This window comes from Muntiacus reevesi, chromosome 10 (assembly GCF_963930625.1).
Source record: "Muntiacus reevesi chromosome 10, mMunRee1.1, whole genome shotgun sequence".
NCBI lineage: Eukaryota > Metazoa > Chordata > Mammalia > Artiodactyla > Cervidae > Muntiacus > Muntiacus reevesi.
In genome coordinates this window covers 13,753,262-13,775,097 of record NC_089258.1, presented here as the reverse complement: position 1 = coordinate 13,775,097, position 21,836 = coordinate 13,753,262, and the positions used below count along the sequence as shown (strand labels likewise).

The 21,836-nt window shown below is 45.6% G+C and overlaps 1 protein-coding gene across 13 annotated transcripts in view; it reads right to left on the bottom strand.

The window, feature by feature from the left end:
• The window catches only part of AOPEP (aminopeptidase O (putative)), a 392,839-nt gene that overhangs the window by 138,572 nt on the left and 232,431 nt on the right, over window positions 1-21,836 (bottom strand). For 10 of the 13 annotated variants that reach the window (XR_010664622.1, XR_010664620.1, XR_010664621.1 and 7 more), the window contains exons 6-7: window positions 17,566-17,755; window positions 13,395-13,501 (exon numbers count right to left, since the gene is read on the bottom strand). Coding sequence is in view for 10 of the 13 variants with exons in the window: in XM_065947320.1 (XP_065803392.1) it covers window positions 13,395-13,501; window positions 17,566-17,755 (297 nt within the window). In the remaining 3 variants the exon portion in view is untranslated. Of the gene's footprint in view, window positions 1-1,362; window positions 10,362-12,881; window positions 13,174-13,394; window positions 13,502-17,565; window positions 17,756-21,836 lie in introns of those variants that run through there. The other 3 variants (XM_065947322.1, XM_065947323.1, XM_065947321.1) reach the window with 3 other exon arrangements.

Below are 21,836 nucleotides of genomic sequence, written 5' to 3'. Positions count from 1 at the left end.
TTTTTGTATGAACTTATGTATTCGTTTCTCATATAAACTTCAAAGTGAAATCTCTGGTTTGTATGGTAACTCTATGTTTAAACTTCTGAGGATCTGCTGGACTGCTTTCCAAAGGAATTGCATTGTTTTACATTCCCGCCAACAGTGTATGAGGGTTCTAATTTTTTCAAACCCTCATTGTCCTTTTTGATTATCTTTCCAGGTGGCCTAGTGGTGAAGAACCCTCCTGCCAACGCAAAAGATGTGAGACACGTGGGTTCGATCCCTGGGTCAGGAAGATCCCGTGGAGGAGGACATGGCAGCCCACTCAGTATTCTTGCATAGAGAATCCCAGGGACAGAGGAGCCTGGGGTTACAAAGAGCTGGACACAACGGAAGCGATTCAGCATGTTCTAGTAAGCATAAACTAATATTTCAATGAGGCTTTGATTTGCGTTTCCCTGATGACTAATAATGTCAAGCACTGTGTGTGCTTTTTGGCCATTGTATATCTCCTTTGGAGAAATGTCTATTCAGATCCTTTAATTATTTTTAAATTGAGTTATTTGTCTTTTTATCGAGTTGTAAGAGTTCCCTATACATCCTAGATACAAGTCCCTCAGAATTATAATTTGCTTTCTCTTATATTATATATATAATAAAGTATGTTATAATATACCTTCTCTCATTCTGTAGGTTGTCTTTTCACTTTCTTGATGGAATTCTTTGAAACAGGAAAGTTTGAAATTTATAAAGTCCAATTTATTGATACTTTCTTCCCTTGATTTTTGACCCTCCGTAGGTGTCATATCTAAGAAACTGTTACTTAATCCAAGCTCATGAAGACTTATACCTATGGCTTTTCCCCCTGATAGTTTAATAGCTTTAACTTACATTTAGGTCTTTGATCTGTGTTGAATCTGTTTTTGTATGTGATGTGAGGCAGACAGTCTGATTTCATTCTTCTGCATGGGGATATTCAGCTGTCCCATGCACATTTATTGAAAAGAATATTCTTTCCCCCAATTAATAGTTCTGGCACCCTTGTCAGAAACCAACTGACTGGACTTCCCTAGTGGTACAGTGGGTAAGAACCCACCTGCCAATGCACGAGACATGAGTTCGATCCCTGGTCCAAGAAGATTCCACATGCCATGAAGCAGTTAAGCTCAACTACTGAGCCTGCATGTTGCAAGCAGTGAAGCCCGTGTGCCTAGAGCCTGTGCTGCACAAGGGAAAATACCGCATTGTGAAGCCTGGGCACCACAACAAAGAGTAGCCCCCAGCGAAAGCACTGGCGCAGCAACAAAGACCCAGTGCAACAAAACACACACACACACACACACAAAAATCAAAAAACTAACTGACCATGAATGACAGTGTTTGTTTCTAGATTCTCAATTTTATTCCATTGATCTACTTGTCTGGCCGTATGCCAGTACCATGCTGTCTTCATTCCTGTAACTTGGTTGTTGTCACGTCCAACTCTTGTGACATCAAGAGCTGTAGCCCTACAGGCTCCCCTGTCCATGAGATTTTCCAGGCAAGAATACTGGAATGGGTTGCCACTTCCTTCTCCAGGGGATCTTCCTGACCCAGGGATTGAACCAGAATCTCCTGCTTGGCAGGCAGCTTCTTTACCGGCAAGCCACCTTGGAAGTGCATTGTAACTTTGTAGTAAACATTAAAACTGAGAAGTATGAGTACTCTGCTTTTGTTCTTCAAGACTGTTTTGGCTGTTCTGGGTCTCTTGAATTTCCATATGAACTTTAGGATCAGCTTGTCCATTTTTGCAAAAAAAGAAAAGAAAGAGTGCTGAAATTTTGGCAGGGATTATACCTAATCTGTAGATCAGTGTGGGGAGGATTGCATCTTAACAACCCTGTCTTTCAATTCATGAACACAAGATGATTTTCCATTTATTCAGTTCTTCTTCAATTTCTTTCAACAGAGTTTTATAGTTTTTAGTATGTTTTGCACTTCTTTTGTTAAACTTATTCCTAAGTATTTTATCATTTTTGATGTTATAAATGAATTTGTCTTTTAATTTCCTTTTCAGATTATTATAGCTAGTGTAAAGAAACACAACTGTCTTAATGAATAGGTAAAGAAGATGTGGTACATATATACAATGGAACATTACTCAGCCCTAAAAAAGAAAGAAAGATTGTTATTTTGCAGCAACATGGATGGGCCTAGAAATTAACATACTAAGTGAAGTAAATCAGACAGAGAAGGACTAATATTATATGATATCACTTATAATGTGGAACCTAAAAAGTAGCACAAATTAACTTATTTATAAAACAGAAACAGACTCATAGACATAGAAAACAAACTTATGGCTATCAGAGGGAAAGTCAAGGAGAGAGATAAACTGGGAATTTGGGCTTAACAGATATACCATAGATAAAGAAGATAAACAATTGGATTTATTGTATAGCACAGGGAATTATAGTCAATATCCTGTAAATAACCTAAACGGAAAATAATGTGAAAACGATATCTATCTTTCTTGGGCTTAGTGGTAAAGAAACTGCCTGCCAGTGCAGGAGATGCAAGAGATGCCAGTTCAGTCCCTGGGTCAGGAAGATCTCCTGGCAAAGGAAATGGCAACCAACTTCAGTATTCTTGCCTGGAAAATCCCATGGACAGAGGAACCTGGTGGGCTAGAGTCCACGGCGTTGCAAAGAGTTGGATGTGATTGAGCACACACATGAGCATAGCATCTCTCTCTCTCCATATATATATAAAAATATAAAATCACTGAATCACTTTGCTGTACATCTGAAACTAACACAGTATTCAATTAAAACAGAAAGAAGCACAACTGTGTTTTGTATACTGCTCTTGTATCTTGCAATCTTAATGAACTTGTTTATTAGTTTTAACAGTGTTTGGGGGTGGATTCCTTAGAATTTTTCATATAGATTACGCCATCCACAAAAAGATAGTTTTACTTCTTCCTTTGCAATGTGAATGTCTTTTATTTTACTTTCTTAGCTAATTACTTTGACTAGACCCTACAGTACAACGTTTAACAGAAATACAATCCCTCTTTTTTATCCCTTCTCTCTTCAACCATTGACTTGAAAAGATGAGGAGCCCCTATGAAATTGGGTTTTAATATGTAGTAAGATTTTTTTTACTATTTGTTAATATTTTGGGCTACCCTCAATAGCTCAGTCAGTAAAGACTCTGCCTGCAATGTGGGAGACCCAGGTTCGATTCCTGGGTCAGGAAGATCCCCTGGAGAAGGAAATGGCAACCCACTCCAGTACTTTTGCCTAAAGAATTCCATGGAGAGAGGAGTCTGGCAGCCTACAGTCCACGGCGTCGCAAGAGTCGGACCTTATTAGTGACTAAACCACCACCAAGATACTTTCTCTTGTGTCTCTGCAGCAGGTTCAAATAGTTGTACAGCTTTTGTCAGTCATTCTTGGTCAAAACAATTGGCCAAAACACAAACTAAATACAGAGCATGAGGGAGACAAACGAGGAGTAAACAAATAATCTGTAGAAGAGAAGTCAATTTAGGATTACATGAGATTACAGGCAAAAGTAGAGGTTCAGAGTTTTTCTGAATGGCAAATTAGTACTCATTAGCCAAGAATGTAATGTAGACAGTGCTAGAATTGGCTGAGGGCATGAGATATCCTCAGAGGATGAGCAAAATAGGAGTGAACTATTATAGAGTGGTTTATGTAATATAGGAGTTATTTTTTAGGAAAATATTTCATAAGCAAATAGCGTTATAATGAATCAGTACCCCACAGGGTTGTAATACAGGAAAATTATGCATATATGCTTATAAGCCTTTTTTTTTCAAAGGATTCACAAGACAATGTGATTATCTTAGGGTGAGGGCTACAGTGGTAGGGATGGAATTTTATACTTTTCTAACAAAGGTCTGTCTAGTCAAGGTTATGGTTTTTCCAGTGGTCATGTACAGATGTGAGAGTTGGACTATAAAGAAAGCTGAGCACAGAAGAACTGATGCTTTCGAATTGTGGTGTTGGAGAAGACTCTTGAGAGTCCAGGAAATCAGTCCTGAATATTCATTGGAAGGACTGATGCTAAAGCTGAAACTCCAATACTTTGGCCACCTGATTCGAAGAGTTGACTCATTTGAAAAGACCCTGATGCTGGGAAAGATTGAGGGCAGGAGGAGAAGGGGACGACAGAGGATGAGATGGTTGGATGGCATCACCGACTCAATAGACGTGGGTTTGGGTGGACTCCGGGTGTTGGTGACAGACAGGGAGGCCTGGCGTGCTGCGGTTCATGGGGTCGCAAAGAGTCGGACATGACTGAATGACTGAACTGAAAGTGAAACTGAGTTTTCTTTTTTTTTTTAAACATGGTTAGGTTAACTAAGTAGTGCTTATGAACTACTTTATTTCTTCTTTATGTTTTTCTATATTTAAAAAGAATGTAATCTACTAAATGCTATGGCAAAAAAGAAACACCAGGTACATTACATATGTAATTATGGGCCTATCAAAGAGAATTCTACCCCTCCCTTAGAAATACTTGAGTGATGAGTAACCAGAGAATGGTCGGAAAAATGAAGAAGAAAGGGTTATTTGAGTCAGCTCTTCAGGATGTGTCTGTCATCTTTGCTGGGTAAAAGAAGTGTGAGCTGAGGGTGTCCCTCCACCCTCAGGAACTGAGTGGGCAGCTCACGGGGGTGGAGCTGGCCTTTGAGACAGGAAAGGGCAGGGTGAGTTTCTGGCTGGCTGGGAGCCCCTCGAGTTTTTCAGAAAATGCTGGCACAGGTACAGCTGCCTCCTGTCACGAAAGGGGAGAAGCGGTCTATACAGCTAGCTGCCCAGCATGTGTGATTCAAACCAAAAACAACAACAAAGAACCAGAAACAATAAAGCAGACAGGGATAATGGGGTGGAGGGGGCCTTGAGCCTGAGTGATGGCGGGTGGAGGGCAGGAGTTCCAAGATACAGACATCGAGAACCTCGCAGGCCAGTGCTAGTCTGAGCCCGGGTTGGAACTCTTGAAGGCCATAGACCAAAGAATGCTCTTCTTCTCAGGGCTGTAGTCAGATTCTGCACAGAGGCCAGGGAAGCTGTACAGAGCAGATCCAGAGGGGACACCAGGGTGGCCCTTATGTAGAGATTAGACCAGAATAGGTTCCCAAGAGTCTTAGAAGCTTTGCCAAGTTAATTCTTTCCTCAGGCGGTTCATTTGAGCATTTTTGTTTAATGTTCAGAGTTTGGGGGTGGGGGTGGGGGGGTGGCGCGGTGTGCTTGCTTTTAATCTTACCCTTTCCGTTTGTAACCAGGCATTCTTCTACTTTTAAAAAAATGCTTTCTGGGGAATTCCCTGGCAGTCCAGTGGTTGAAGCTCTGAGCTTCCACTACAGGGGGTTCCGGTTCAATCCCTGGTTGGGGAACTAAGAACCCACATGCTGCGTGGGGTGTGGTCAATAACTAACTAACTTAAAAAAAAAATTCTCTTAACTTCTTAGCAAAATGAACTTTGGAACATTCTAGCCAACTGGAAGTTTGTGAGGAGGAAAGGTAGGTGTTTCTAGGCTTTGCTTGGTAAAGAGACAGGAGCAGGGTGCCTCTGTGGTTGCCAGCTGGAGGGTGGCAGTCATGAAAGAAGAGATGGAAACCAGAATAAACCAGGAGCGAGTGAGGCTGGCCGAGGGGGCTGCGTCCTTGCGCCCCCTGTCACTTGTTGAGCAAACATTTACTTGGTGCCAGAGGGTCTAGATGACAGTATCTAACATGTGTTGAGTATTTACTATAGGTTGAACCATAGGAAATTCACAATACTCAAGTCATTTTAGACGCATTGAAATGGCAATTTCCTGTGATTCAATCTAACACGTGTGTTCTAAATGATCTGCGTGTACTCATCACATTTATTGCTCACATTCACCTATAAAATGGAAACTGTTGTGTTACTATTCCCATTCTACCGTGAGGAGCTAAGCTCAGTACGGTTGTGTATCTCGCTCAAGGTCACATAGCAAGTAGTAGGGTCAGCACTGGACTCAAATCCAGGCGTTTGGCTTCGAGGCTGACTTAACCCTATGCTACTTTTCCTGGGTTGAGAACAGAACACTAACGAGCTCTGGAGAGAGTTTAGGTCTGCATCCTCAGACGACTTTTTTCTAAAAAGAGGCAGGGTAGACTAGGTCTCGGCCAAGAAGGCACTGGGACCGTTGCCCTTCACTCTGTTCAGGTGATAACAAACTTCACAAAGCTCATGTATTCAGTCAGTTCCTTTATTGAGTTGGTCCTTATCTGGGATCAGAGACAGCTTTACATCCTTTTATTAGAAGCCGTCTTGAAGCTGTATGGACATTTCAATCAGTTTTGAAAAACCCCAAATGAGTGACTCATTCAAAGCCTTAGACCATTTAAGAAGAGGGTCCCAAGCTCTTCGAATCTCAGGTCTGGGTTCCTGAAATAGCCATCTAATTCTATCTGGCCTCTCTACACTGTCTCTCCAATTGTACATTATCCCAAAGGCTGGGTAATCTTCCCAGAATTCCATTTTCACTATGTCATTCTTGGAACTGAAAAAAGTTTCCCACTGCCTAGACGGTCACATGCAAACTCTTGAATCTGGCATCAAAGGAACTCCATTACTCAGCCTGGTCCACCTTCAGTCTCATAGGTTCTTAACGGTTCTCCTAGTCAGGAAACCCATTTCTCATTTAATGGCTATGTCCATAATCAATTCATTGTTTATGCCTGCCAGGCTTTGCTCATTGAGTTCCTTTCGTTTTACTGCTTTACTAGCGCCAATGCAATTCTCTCTTACCCTTCAAGCTCAAGCCTCACATCTTCTGAATGGCCCTTTCTAACTAAGCTTACAAATACTAAACTCTTAGCTCTTTGAATTCTGCGGATGCAGCCTAGAATTTGTCTATCTACTCTCTTGTGAACAATATTTCAACTCTCTGAATAATATACAAAGAAACTCAGACAGAGATCATGTTGTCTACAACATTCACTTCTTCAGCATTTATCAAGCACCCGGCATTTAGTATTCTTGCCTGGAGAACCCCTATGGACAGAGGAGCCTGGTGGGCTACAGGGAGAAAGAAAGAAGAAAAATGAAGATGTTAGTTGCTCAGTTGTGTCTCACTCTTTGCGATCTCATGGACTGTAGCCCAAGCTCCTCTGTCCATGAGGATTCTCCAGGCAAGAATACTAGAGTAGGTAACCATTCCCTTCGCCAGGGGATCTTCCCAACCCAGGGATCGAGCCTGGGTCTCCAGCATTGCAGGCAGATTCTTTACCATCTGAGCCACTAGGGAGAGATGGTGTCAAATGGACAGTTCAGCATTCACATCTGATCTTTAAGAGAGAGCTGGAGGTTTGGGAGCCTGCAGCACAGACGAGAGGTGTGGCCAGCTGTGCCCATGCCCCACTCATATCCCATGGGACCCTTTCATCATTTGTGTTCACATAAGCTCTTAGCATGTTCTCTGTGACTCTTTGTCAGATGTGGCCCTCAGGTTGCCTGAGCCTAATTTGCCTGTGAACACAAGAACCAGAAGCAGCGGGAATGCATTTCTCTCTCAGCAATGATGACAGGTGCTGGGACATTCGCACTCTGAGCTCCTTGCCCCTGATGGGGACTACTCTGAAGCTGACCCACACTGCCTCCAGAGCACTCCTGTATAACCTGACTTGATATCATGGCACCCAGCTTGACTGTCCATTCTCCCTTCCATTTTTCCCTTCTGAGACTTCTTCCTAACAAATCTCTTTAACAAGAATTTCATCTGCTTCGGAGGAACCCCCACTAAAAGAAAGTGTTTAAATGAAACCACTCCAGGAGGATGAGCAGTCAGGAGCGGTCCCCTAGGGAAGGCCAACTCTAAGTACAGGAAGATGAAGACTGTGAAGGAGATGGAAAGGGGATGGCAGAGGGGACCAAGGAGAACCAGAAGAGGGGCAGCCGTGAAAGTCGGGTGATAGAAATTTCCAGAAGGAAAGAGCTATTAACAGTACCAAACAAAGCAGAGGAGCCTAATACGGTAAGATTAAGAGGAGAGGAGCCTAACGAGTTAAGCCAAATAAGGTAAACTATGTTTACAGAATCTGGTGATCATAAGGGCACAGGGCCCTCAGGAACAATTCTCCCTAGACTTGTGACCCCGGTTCACGTCCAAAGTGACGGGAACTTCTTCCTCCCTTGGTATGCTAATCTTTCTTCACATCTCCCTTATAGGCAGAGGGGTCTAAAGCGCACTCATATATGTAGCTCTGTGATATGCATCAAGGCATACTCATTTCTAGTTTTGTTTCTGAAACCAGACATTTCTCTTTAGCTTGAGACTGTCAGGTTGGCACTCAGACATCTGAGAGGTCAGGCTAGACATGGATGCTGCTGTGCTTACAGAATCAAAGGCTGGTGGCTGCAGTCTTCCCTTTGGAGCAGGAGCAAGAGAAGGAAGGGAGGGTGGGGAAGGTCTGGAATAGATACCAAAGGCAACACAGAAAGGAGCTGCCCAGGAGGAGCGAAGGGATTTATTCATGCCCACAGGGCCAGGGAAGACTGAAAGAAGAATTCTGGGTAGTGTTCAGGCTCAGGGCGGAGGAGCAGTGGTGAAGACTGACACTCTGTCTGGAGTTTTTCCATGAGAAAGGCTTGTGTGGCTATGGATGGACACGTTCCCACACGTGGGTGGGAAAAGACTGCTGTGTTCTTGAAGGATTAGAAATAAGAATTTTGAAAAAAACTTTAAAGGTGAAGACTTCATGCATACTAGAGAAGGTTTATACATAGGCTTTTAAGGGAAAAATGGAAAACAGTGCTTAGGTACTGTGCAAATTCACAGGACTTGTGGCAGGAACATTCATTTTGGCCATAGACAGAGTTACAGACTTGAAGGGTTTCCTCTTATTATGGCATGTCTTTGTAATGGGGGGGAGCAGCGAGGGATTCACAAGGAAGATAGGAAAAGAGCTCACATTTCCCTAGAACCGTATCAACTGTGGAGGCAGTAGCTAGAAAGAGCCACGTCAGACTCTGGGCTTGTCAGCACCTCTTCAATGTGATATATTTTAAGATTTTCTCAGCACGAGCTTGACTTTTAACAATGAATCCAGAAAAGGGGGGAAGTGATAATAAATCACAAACAATAAAAACCAAGAGATTTCTTCTGACCCTGCCAGCATAGCTCTTCCATCCCGCTGACCAGTCATGATGCGCTGACTGAAAGCACTTAGAAGAGGCCGGATGCAGCTATATCCTGGAGACCAGAGGCACGGGAGCCTTTCAGAAGGCACCTTGCTTGTTAAGAGTCAGGACTGCTGCACTGGACAAGGGAGGGGCTTTTAGGCCGGGGGTTGGGGAAAGGAAAAGGAGAGAGTGAAGCAGTGGCTGCCAGGCCGGGGAGAGTGGAACGGCAATAAGATCAGGCTTTGCAGTGTGAACGGTTCTGCCCAGAGTGGTGGAGAGATGAGGGAGGGTCTGGAGACAGCCACTGGGGTCTCGTCTATGGGAAAGGCATTTTAATAATTAACAAATGAGAAAAGGCATGGAGCCAGTAGTAATGTGACCCTAGCCTTTTGAAACTATGCCTTAGGAGCCTGCAGGCACGTCACAGGTTCCCCAGCCAGTGAAGGCTGAGAAAGCTAGGAAAACACAAGGAACTGCTGTAACCAAATAAAACTTACCACTAGGTCAATTTAAGACACATTTGATGAGAGCCATAATTCAACACTGGGTATATGGAAGGCACGCATGGAACAGGTCTTATAAATTACTGAAATTAGCAAGTCAGAGACAAGCATAATTTTAATTTTTCTCTTCTCACTTTGTTAATACTCCTTTAATATCATCAACACAACATTGAATTTGCTGTTTCCCTATATTGACTGAAATAATCAGACACACTCTTATGTGTGAAAACACAAAGATGCTTTGGTCTAAGAATTCTTTTTTCAACACAACCTTCAGGTCCTTCCACAGTTCAGGATGCCTGGAGTTTTCTTTCTTTCTTTTTTTTTTTTTTTAACCGCAACTAAATGCTATATTGAGTTCTTCAGAGGCAGGGAGATAGAGTAGGGAAAAGAGGATTATTTCAATCCCCACTCTGCCCTTAATCAGCTATATGATGTTGGACACTTGAATCAGTCTTTCGGAACCATGAGTCACCTAAGGGAAGATGTTAAATAGCCAGCAGGAGAGGTGAGGAAGGACCAGCAGTGAAGCAGAAGGTAATCAAGGAGAGTGTGACATAGAAGCCAAGAGAAGAAAGTGTTTTTAGAAAAGAGTGGTCAACCATGTTGAAAGTTGTTGCAAAGGTAAGTTGAAGTTTCCGTTGCATCTGGCAGTGTGAAACTAAGACTTCTAAACTGTTCTTGGTCCATTATTTCAAGGCCATGGGGTATCTTAAAAGAAAGGGAAAAAAAGATAGCATCTTTGATTATCATTTTATGAGACTTCTTTCCCAAGGTCTTATTTGTGTATTAAAACAAAAATCTGAGAATAAACTTTTACAACCCTGGTTTTTCCTTTCACTTTCTGTCATTTCTAGGTTCTCTGTGCCCATTTAAGGGAGAATTCTAAGGGATGGGAGTAAACTAAACTGAGACTATACAATTCAGGGCAGGTTCAGAAACATTTCCTCTTCATTGTAAGTGCATCTGATAACAATATTTTCCATACTGATGTGCAACAAATCTTTCAAATGCACTCATTTCGTGGTTAGCCTAAATTTAGGCAAACACAATTTCTGAATACCAAGAAAAACAAATGCCATAATAAGCCTTCTAGCACAAGGGTCTAAAAATAGGGTATTCCTTCTCCCAGCTCCACACACAAAGGAAAAGCTCTTGGACGTCAGAAGTTCCATGAACCCCCGAGACAAGGCTTTCGGCATGTGTGCTGACTTCCCAGTGGACATCTGGCTGTTTATATGTTGGGAACGCATTTCATCAACTAACTTTAGTTATAATATCCTTACCCACTCGGATGGTCTGTGGTCATTCAGAACTGGAAGCATCGAAGGGACTTAGGGACTTGGAAAGTGGGGAAACTGAGTCTTGAGAGTCTTGACTCTTGGCGGGATTGGTGGTTACACAGCCCACACACCAGTCTGTTCCTGCATCAGCCGCCTTAAAACAAAGCTCCCAGACGCTCACCTTGCTCCCCTCCCAGCACAACTGCTCTCACGAAGTCCAGACTCAGTGTCTCTGCTTCCTGACCTCCCATTCACTCTTTCCCACTTCAATCTGACTCCCTTCTCCACAGCTCATGAATAAATGCATGCATGTCAAGGTCACCAACATCTTTCATGTGATCCAAACAAAGGTCACTTCTCTCCATCCCTTTTACAACACCCCTCAGCAACATCTGACACCGCACTTCGGCTTCTTGACTCATTTTCTTTCCTGACTTCCATGACTCCTGGCCTCTGGGTTTTCTCTACATTGATTTCCCCAGGTTCTCTGCTGACTCCTCATCTTCCTCCCTACCTCTTCTCTCACTTTTTTTTTTTTCTACCTGGTGATTTCAACAGGCTCAGAATTGTAAGTATCCATAGGGTGAATGTTTCAGTCTCTCCACTGAGCTCCTGACTTGTAAACCCCACTGCGTTCTCCATATTGAACGTCTATTTGGCACATGAAACTTAACAACATGCAAGACCAAAATCTTTATTCTTCCCTCCAAAGCCTGCTCCTCCCAAAGCCTTTACCATCTCACCAAATGGCATCACCATCTGTCTACCCAGCTGCTCAAGTCAAAAGCCTAGAAGTCATTCTGGACACTTTCATTTTCCTTTTCTCCATATTCAATAGACCAAAGAACTGCCAGGTCCACTGCCAAAGCAAGTCTTAAACAGGTCTCTTCTTGTGTCTTCCCCGCTGCCACCAGGACCTCTAGTGTAGACTACTGCAACCTGCTAACCCTTCTTCTTGCTTTTCGTCTGCTGCCTGCAGTCCATGCCATACAGCGGCCAGGGAAGCAGTGTAAAAACACCAGACAGATCGGATCCTCTGTCCTTAAGGCCCTGGAGCAACTCAGGACAAGGCCGAATGATCCAGCTCCCACCCGCCTCTCCCGCCCTTCCAACCGCACCACCATCCTTTCTTCCTCAACCCCAGCATGCCAGGCCCTTTCCTGCCTCCAGGCCTTGGTGCTCCTCCAAGAGGCACTGCCCAGCCTCCCTACTATAAATCTCCAGGTTCCCTTCACATCAACTTCTCACTGCCTGTAACTAGCGGTGCACACAAGAGGGTCCCCGCTAAGTGTAAGTCCCGAGAGAGCCGGGACCCTATCCATGGTGGCCATGGGTGTCGCCAACCCGGCAGCTCAGGGAAAGGACGCTCACAGTGGCGCTGGGTGGGGAGGGCAGGCTCCTGGCTCCTAAACAATGGATGAGTCAGCTGACGCCCGCGGTTAGTGTGCGAGGGAAGACGTCTCCCTGGGAAGAGCGGCCACACCCAGCGCTGCTGCACAAAACCATTGGCCAGCCTCGCCGGGGTCAGGCTGGACTCGGCATTTCCCTCAGACCTTGGCCTTAGTGTGCAGGCACTGCAGAGGGGGTTGTTTATTTAAAAACAAGTAGCAACAGAACCGGTCCAGGCAGGCTCCTACCCAGGCAGTAGACTGGCCCTGGGGGCTGCCATCTAAAATAAGGGGCGATTCCTGGATGGCCGCCTTCCCACCTGTCTGACTGCAGATTCCAAAGGCTTGGCTCCAGTCAACAGGGGGGGCAGGAGGAAAGCTTCTGTTGCCATAGTAACCACAGTGCTCCTGGGGCCTAGGCTCAAGGTTTCAGATAAACAACTATTTAGAGAAGTGAAGAAAAGGAGAGGAGAGAAACCGCCCCCCCCCCCCCCAAAATGGTGAAATGGCAAGAAGTAATCCTACAAGTGCTGCAAGACACGCTCTGAAAATAAAACCAGGGAAACCAGGAGTAGAATCCTCCCACCGGCACGGGAGTGGCCTCCTGCCGGGGACCCAGCCGGAACAAAAGGCCCCATTGACACAAACATCTGTTACTACTAAACACTTAGGAATCAATATTTTCCTAAAGGCTTTTTTTTTTCTTTTCTCCTTTTGGCTTTAAAGGGTTACTGTCTGCCAGGCTACCAGATCCTCACCTTCTCCAAAGTCCACGGTCAACCATGTAAAGTGACTGTTAGAACTTCAAATGAAGAATTTGATCCTGGAAATGGCCCTGTGCTAGTTTTTTTCCTGAACACAGACACCAGGAAAATGTCAGAAGGCAAATCCAAACCCACGCCCTGAAAGACTTAAAATGTTAACAATCACATCCCTGGGAGGATGAGTAATCTAGCCCAATTTAATTTAAAAAGGAAACCCAGCAGATTTAAGAGATGGCTTGGGGGTGCCTTGAAGGGAAGGAGGAGCGAGATGGGGAGGACGGGAAGGTGACAGGATCATGGGGACTTTACCTCAACACCTGCATTTCCTCCGGGGAGTTCTGCACCTCGTCCTGGAGGCGATGCCAGCGCAGGCAAGCCCTCAGCTCCTGCTGCTCCTGGGCCTCGTGGGGGGCCAGCTGCTCAGAGCACAGACACACAAACACATATGCACAAAACACAGTCACTGTTGTCCTCTGCAGGCTCAGCCGCCAATGCAGCAGCGGGCTTTGTTTCGGGGGGGATGGCACAGACAGCCCCCACTGCGCCTTGTGCCCCACAGGGAAAGTCTGAGGGCCAAAGAGGCCTTTCAGGCCCTCAAAGGAAGAACCGGCCCTCCCTCCCGCGCTGCCTGCTTGGGAGGTGCCCCCTGGTCCGACAGCCTCCCCGCCTCCCCCTGTCCGCCCCGCCCTGGAGAGAGCAGACCTCCCTAGGGGCCGGTTTCCACTCTGATTCCTTCCAGCCCTGTCTTGCCTTGTCTTTTCGCACAGGGTGGGAAAGGTCCCCTCCATTTACCTCCTATTTTTTCCCAGCCCCCAGTTTTGTTAAGGGCTGTTTACAGTGGAGCCTGCTAATGTAACCCAGATGACTCTGTTTGCATATAACCAGGAAGAGCGCAATGCCTGGACTCCCTCTCTGGCAGGAGGGCCATCACCCCTGCCCTACTGGTCAGAACTGGCTGCTGTCACCCGTGTGCTCACAAGGCCCCTCGGCTTTAAATGCCACAGTGGGGGGTGGGTGGGGTGGGCAGCAGGACATCCACTGGGGAGGGGACTGTCGATGCCTACAGGCATTCCTGGAAACTGACAGATCTTTACTGATTCTCTGCTAGGCCCTGGGGACATAATGGACACAGCTATGAACTTGAGGAGTCCAGGGAGACAGATGAGAATACTAACCACTGGAGTCCAGTGATGGCAGGGGTTGAGGAAGGACTCCAGAGCCCCCCGGACAACCAGGGTGTTCAGAAGGTTTTCCTGTGGAGGGGATGGGGTTTGAACTGGTCCTCGAGGAAAGTAGGAGTCAGCCAGGAGAGGAGGAATTTCAGGAAGAGGGGAAGCATGTACAAAGCTCGTGGGGCCTGGAAAGAGTGTGAAATGTTTTAAAAATGGGGAACGGTTAGGGTTGGCCAGGGAGCAGGCTGCCATTCAGGGAGGGACAGAAGTGCCAAGTAGCTAGTAGTGGTGATATGATCAACAAAACTTGTGTGTCCTGTTGTTATGGACTGAATTGTGTTCCCCCAGCAGAAATCCTATGTTGAAGACCTAGTCACTGGTGTGACCCTGTGTGGAGATAGGGGCCTCTAAGGAGGTAATTAAGGTTAATCGAGTTCAAAAGGATGAGGCCCTAATCCAATAGGGTTGGTGTCTTTGTAAGGAGAGGAAGAGACACTGAAACTCTCTCTCTGGGCCATGTGACAACATAGTGAGACGATGGCCCTCATCAAGCCAGGGAAGAGAGGCCCCACCAGAAACCAAGCCTGTCAGCACTTCCATCTTGAACTTCGCCTGTTTAAGTCTCCTGGTCTGTGGTACTTTGTTATGGCAGCCTGAGCTGACTAAGACACCTGTAAAGAAGTCTAGACTTTCTCCAAGTTGATGACAAGTTATATGACACAACTTGCCACTAATTCAACTCACTTCTCTCTGTGGAACGCCACTGAGAGGAGTGGAGGTTTCTGTCTCCTTGTTCAGAGATCCCCCACTCCCCTTTGCCGTACTTGATAATGCGTGGCGCTGCAAAGTACAGTCTCCCGGGCAGAAAAGGAACACTGCACTCTCATGCCTTGTTCAGTCATGAAGCAACCTGTGGAGCGGGAGAGTTCCCCGAGGCCACCCACCCTTTTCTGCCCTGAGGAGCACTCTTCTCTGGCTGAGGAGGCTTGGCAGGAACCACCAGCAGCTCAGTCTTATACGTTCAAGGAAGGGATCAGAGCAAGCGATGAACCCTGGAAATGTTTCCAAACTTTGTGCTGATTCCAGAATGGACACTTCACTTCGGGGGGTGTCTGTGTTTTCACACATTGAGGATTTACTGCATGTACCTTAAAGGATGATGAGATGGACTGCCCCCTACTCCAGGTTAAGGGTAAAAGAGGGACAGAGAAACTTTAACCCCTATTTCCCTTTGAGGCTCATAAGAAGTCATCTCCTCCAGGAAGGCTTTTTGGATTTTCTCACATCCAGCCTCTTTCACCTTTGAACTCCCACACTACTTAGTGTTTACCTCTCTTTTCTAACTTATTTACTTCTTCCTTCCACTATATGCTTTCCTTATCTTCAAAATTAGACTCTGACCTTTCTCAAAGCAGCGTGGTGGACTTAGCCTTTTATCTCTATGAATCTAGCAGAGAATGGACACATGGAAGGTTTATAGCTGTGAGATGCAGCCAGGCCAACTTTGTGCCTCTATCAGTACTAATAGATGCAGGGCAGAACAGCTAGAGGCAGGACCCAAGCAAAGAGATTCCAGGAGGTAGAGGCAAGAGGAAGGATAAAGGGGGAGTGCTCTTTGGGGATTCAGGACACAAAGGGCAGAGAGATGGTCATCAGACACCTGACATACACTCATGATTACCAGAGTAGCACAAATCTGATCGTCTCAGATGGAAGCACCTCAGGGGAGAGATGGTGAGAGAGGCACGTTTACATTAAACCTATTCAATCCTTGCTGAATGCCTACTCCACGCAAGGTGGTGGCAAAAACAAAGATGAAGAGAACAAGAGGGACAACTGGTATTTCTTGCACACACTCCATGTGTCAGGCATGGTGCTAATAAGCTCATTCACACACCACCCCTTGCACTCTGCAAGGTTAAGCATTTTATAAATGAGGAAACTGAGCCTCAGGCAGGTGACTTAACCTCCTGACACTCACAAAGCTGGTAAACAGCACAGCTGGGATTCCAACCCGGGTCCTACTTCAAACCCAGCCTTTCTGCTCAAGAATCTGCCATGTGACCTTTCTTCACAGATTCTGCGTGGAGGGGGACACAGCTCTGCACACTGCTAGCTCAGTAGCCAAGGTGGGAAAGGGGGGTGGGAGGATGAGCAGGCCACTGTGCCACTGAGAAAGAGGTCATCACCTACTCATGAGGATGGGAGGAAGAAGAAACAAGTGAGAAAAAAGACGTAAGTACAACTGCAGTGGAAACTCAAAGTTTCTAGAAGAGCATTACTGAACTGTGAATGAGATGAAGAGCCTGGGCTATCAAAGGAAGGTGACCTTAAGCTGGCTAGTGAAAGATGCACAGGATTTCAACAGGCAGAAGGAACTTGATGTGTACAAACTTGCAAATTTCAGATGTGTACATGCAGATGTGTACAAACTTGCAAATTTCAGAAGAATTCAAATAGTCCAGTATGCAGAGATGGTAGGGGAAAAGACGTGACCCAGATGTTAGGAATTGGAAAACAAGCAGGAAGCAGGTTAGCTGCCGTATCTTCCTTATTGCTGGTGCCTAATTCTTTAAAGTTGAGGTTGTAAACTAGGAGTGTGTTGACCAAGTCTGGCCTCGGTGTGTATTTAGTCTGCATATTTTTCACACTGATAAATGTCACATAAAAATCCAGAGTCATGGTTTCTTTTAAAACACTAGAAGTCCAGGCTTTACTGAGTCCTCCTTTCAACATGACAGCAATTGGCCAGGACTGAGGGGAAGCGGCCCGTGTACCACAGTCCTCCCCGTTCCCTAACCTGCAACACCAGCTGCTTCATTCCTCATTACTTGCAGCAGACATCTGAGATCATCACTCTGGATTTAAAATTTCATCTCATCACTTAACAAAGCAGACAGAACACAGTCGATGTCAACACAACCACAAGCATAAAGGAGTGCTTGCGTACACCACAGCACCACCTGTTCTGCAAGTCTCTGCTCAACGTCTCATCAGAGACCTTCTCTGATAAGCACCTTCTCAAACAGCACTTCCTCCACCCCTCTCTATCTGGCTTCATTTTCTTGACAGTAATCATTCATACATGTTGCAGATGCTGTTGTTTACCTATCTGGTCTCCCTGTTATCACTAGATCGCGAACCCCAGGGAACCCCACGGGGAGTAAGGTCTCTCCTCTCATTTACAAAGCAGACAGAACAAGTACCTAGGTGCATAATGAGCACTCAATACCTATCTGTTGAATGAGCAAACGACTCAGTTGAACTTGACTCTGGGTACTGAAATGCTTAGCGCACTTGAAACTTACCTGCTGTGCCTTGGCCCAGAACACATCTTCCAAGTGAGTGGCGAACCCTTCACTCAGCCACTCCTCTGTCCAGTCTCGAGCCCCAATCGCCAGGCCAAACCAGGCGTGAGCAATTTCATGGCAGAGACGGGTCCCACAGAGCTGGCTCATTCCAGTCAAGGTGCTCTGAGAGAGGAAGACGATGTGTGGGCTGTGGATAATGGGGGAGAAAACACACAAGAGTCTTGTCAGGGCCTGTCCTCCTGACCGCCCCCCTGGGGCAGCTTTCTCAGCCCTGCCAGCCTGTTATTATCATGTGCATGCTAGATCACGACCGATAGGCTCGCAACTTAGATGCTTTTAGAAATAAATAAAGTGGCAGTTTGTGTTCCTGGCAGCGGTTCAGGCTGCCATTTCTGCCAAGCAGTTGTCTCCGTCATCAAAAGGCTATTACCTGTAATAAGTAACCTGCACCGAGGTTTACACTGAAGAAATTACAAGGCGATGGAAGCATTTACTCTGAAATCTGGACTGTAAAAGAAGAGCAGGTGTGGGAACGCGAAGCCCATGCTGTCAAGACAGTGATCAAAGAAGACCCTTCAGCCAAAAATCCGAGTAGCTTACAGACAAAGTGAGAAGTCATGCAGAAGGACAGGAAAAGCCGAGAAGAATGGAACCAAACATTTTCTATTTCAGGCCAGGGCTGGTTACAGAGGTAACAAACTCACAGGTGCCATGGATGGGTGAGGTTTCAAGAGACTCTGATAAAGGCTGAATCTCTGTAAGGCTGAGAATTTCAAAGGTATCTTTTCTTATCTACAGATGCTTATAATTCACATGACACAATGATAGGCAGAGAGAGAGAAGGAAGTTCACTCACTCAGGTGTGCAAATGGCCCCAGGGCTGGCACCAGCCAGGGAGATTTATTAATATCTAATCTCATTTCCCATACTTTGTTTTAAAACCCCAAACACCATGATTAGAGCTGCACTGATGAAATGGGAGGAAGGGAGGCTGAAGAGAGAAGTGGTAAAGGGAATATACCTCCTGTGCTTCGGTATTTCTCACTTATCCAGGACTTGTTTACAGTCTTTGAATGAAGAATTTGCTTTGAAAAAAAAACCCTCTCCTCCATCAATTGAACACAAGTAGTTGTGAAACCTTCCAAATTAAGAAACTGTACACACTGGTTCCTTCCTTTAAAAGCCATGCATTTGCCATCATGTGGGCTCTGTACAAGCCAGAACTGCTTGCAGATCTGTCCTCCGCCCCCACGGCCACCAGTAGAGAAAACCCCACCTGTATTTCCCTTGCACAACCTCACCCATTCAGCTCAGGGAGCTCAACTGAAATCGCGGCAGTCATGTGTGCCAAAACAGACAGCTTTCATGTGCAATAATAACAGGGCAGGCACGCAAATGAGAAAGTGTCTGCCAGGATTTCAGCAGAGTCCACCAGAAACTCCGGGAAATAAAAGTGTAGCTGGGACATTTAGGATACAAGGGTGCAATGCAGCAGGCGCCAACAGTATTTCAGAGCACTAACTCAGAGAAAGAAAAAAAAAAGGAAGCCAGCAAGGAACGCAGGAAGGACGGAGAGAAGGGTGAGAGGGACGGAGGAGGGTGGGAGGGAACCGAGAGGCGCAGGAGCTAAACTTCCTCTTCCTGAGAAAGTCGCCCGTGGAGAAGACAAACTGCGAAACCTGGCATTTTCAAGTAAATGACCCTTTGCTCTGGCATGTGCAGCGCTACAAAGAAAAGCCACAGAAATGTACCAAGTAAATAACATTCCAGACATACTGCTGGCAGCACTTCACCCTTTTGGCTAAAACAAAACAGAAGTAACTTCAGGCTTTGTAAACAGGCTCAAAGACAAGCCTGCATTGGAAAGGTCTGCTGGCCAGAGACCCAGACGGTGCACGCAGAGTTACAGACATGGTGTGGCTGAGCCGACCCCTCGGTCCAGGAGGGGTACACACGCTGATGACTGTGGAATTGCAGACTGTTCATGAGGAAAAAGCCTGCCCTGTCCACGGCGACCTGCTGGCTGCTTTGTCCCGGGGTGGAAGTTGATCCAGGCCCTTTTATGCAAATATCAAAGTCTGAGAGCGCTGAAGGAATGCACAAAGCAGCTGTGTGGGGGTGGCATTTCATTTTCCTGTCCTGTAATTTTTCCCCTTCAATAGTCATCGTTGTCTCCACCAGACCCGGTTGGAGATACCACCCTGGCCTTGGTTGGGCTCAGGACAGACCCAGACATTGCTGGAATGGTGCCTAAATTCCCATTCCCTGTCCTCAATACTCTCTTCCTAGCCAGGGAGAAATGTGTTTCCTACTGTCTTCTCAGAGAACCGAAACTTAAACTTCCTTCTAGATTGGAAGGATGTGCGTTTCGCTTGATACAAATGACCCTATTATCAGTGGAAAACATGACCTTCTCCCTGAAAAGCAATTTTCCAGTTGAGAACCAGATCCCAAATTCTCCTGCAGTGGAGTTTTCTGTCTAAGGTTGGGTTTTACCTATAGATCATACCTCCCTATAAAGATGGCTTCTTTCTTAAACTAAATTAAAAACACAGAGTGAGGTTTTGATAATCTTTCTCAAGAGTTGTTAACAAAATCCTGGACATAAAAGGATGAATAGAATTTTTTTTCAAGTTAAGGAGAATTTACTCCTCTCCTTTTGAACTTAAATATCAGGATTTTTCACGGTAACTAGAATTTTTAAAATGTTTTTTTTCAATAATGAATGAAGAACAGTATAATGCTCAAACTCACTTCAAGGAGTAATATTAAATATTCCTCTACCAACAGATAATTTCTTTCACACCCTTCTTCAAAACAGAATGAATGTTTAGAATTTTCTACTCAAACCTTTCACTTGATTTATAAGTTTCACCCCTGGGCTCTTCACATTTTCCCAAGTTGTCAGAATCGTATTCATGGTCCTAGTCAGTCAGCCGGGCATCAGTCTTCACTCTGACAAGCTCCATTTGAAAACGGGTTTTCTTTTTTTCTTTTTTCCCTTGAAAGGGCCTGTGTCAACTGCTTCTACAAACGCCAAATTGTTGATTCATCATCATTACAGAGGGTGGAAGATAATCACTTCAATGACATCTTCATCCTAAAAAGTTTATTTACAAATTTTTTTTTTCAAAGTCACAGACTTGATCATTTTTCCCAAATAAGAAATGGGTGGGAAAGTAATATTTTCAACTCTCCAAAAGCACAACCCCTCTTATTTGTATTCTCCGTCATAAATTCTCACTGCAAGTGATCTTGGGGCCAGCGGGGCAGAGCAGGGGGCGGGGCAGGGCAGGGGGCGGGCAGGGTCCCAGCGGGACACGTGTGCTCCTTCCTTCCCGGGAGACCACCAGCGGGGCTGCCTCCCGACAAAGGCCACGTGGTATTATTGTCTGTCTGCTGCCTCTCCCCTCAAGTTTAAAAATATCGTTTCTGGTCTGAAAACAGTTTCTCAAGACTGTTCCTAAAAGCTCCCTCCCCACCCAGATTAGAAGGCTGTGTCCGTTAATTTAAAACATGCTTCTAGCAGAGGAGGAAGGAGTGCCTTCATTACTCTCAGGAGCCGCTCCAATCCTTCGGGAGGAATTCAATTTGGAGAGGAAATGGAGAATTTCATCAGATCTTAAGCAGGGGCTGGTGTGTGATTTATTTCTGCTTTGTTCAGGGAGACGTGACCAGCGTGGCCCACCCTGCGGCTCAGGGAGAGGGATAGCACCGGGGGCCCCGGCCCAGCACCGCGGCCCCAGCCGGTACGAGCAGGCTGCAGGCCGACCCAGAGGACAGGAAATTGCTTTTGCTTAGGGACAAGAAGAACCCTAGGGCACCCCACCATTATCCTGGAGCAGATCCAACCCCCCTTAGGGGGAGCAGATTCACTTTTTATACAGGTCCTTGGGAAGTGAGTCCAGGAAACAGACACATACTCACCAAGCTTGAACTTACGGGTTCAAAGTTTTTCACAGTCTCAACAACATGTAGAGCCCAACATTCCATTCCAGAGAGGAAAGAAAAATCAAGAAAGAGGGGAACCCTGAGTACTTCCAGAGTTAACCTGGATAGTTCTAAAAGGACCTCATGATGATGTGAAAGCAACTTTTGCTTGCATGACTTAATAAATTGCAAATATAATCTGGATAACTGAAAGGTTAATTCGGAATGCTTCCCAGGTGGCTCAGTGGTAAAGACTCTGACTGCCAATGAAGGAGACACGGGAGACGTGGGTTCTATCCCTGAGTTCGGAAGATTCCCCTGGAGTATTCTTGCTTGGG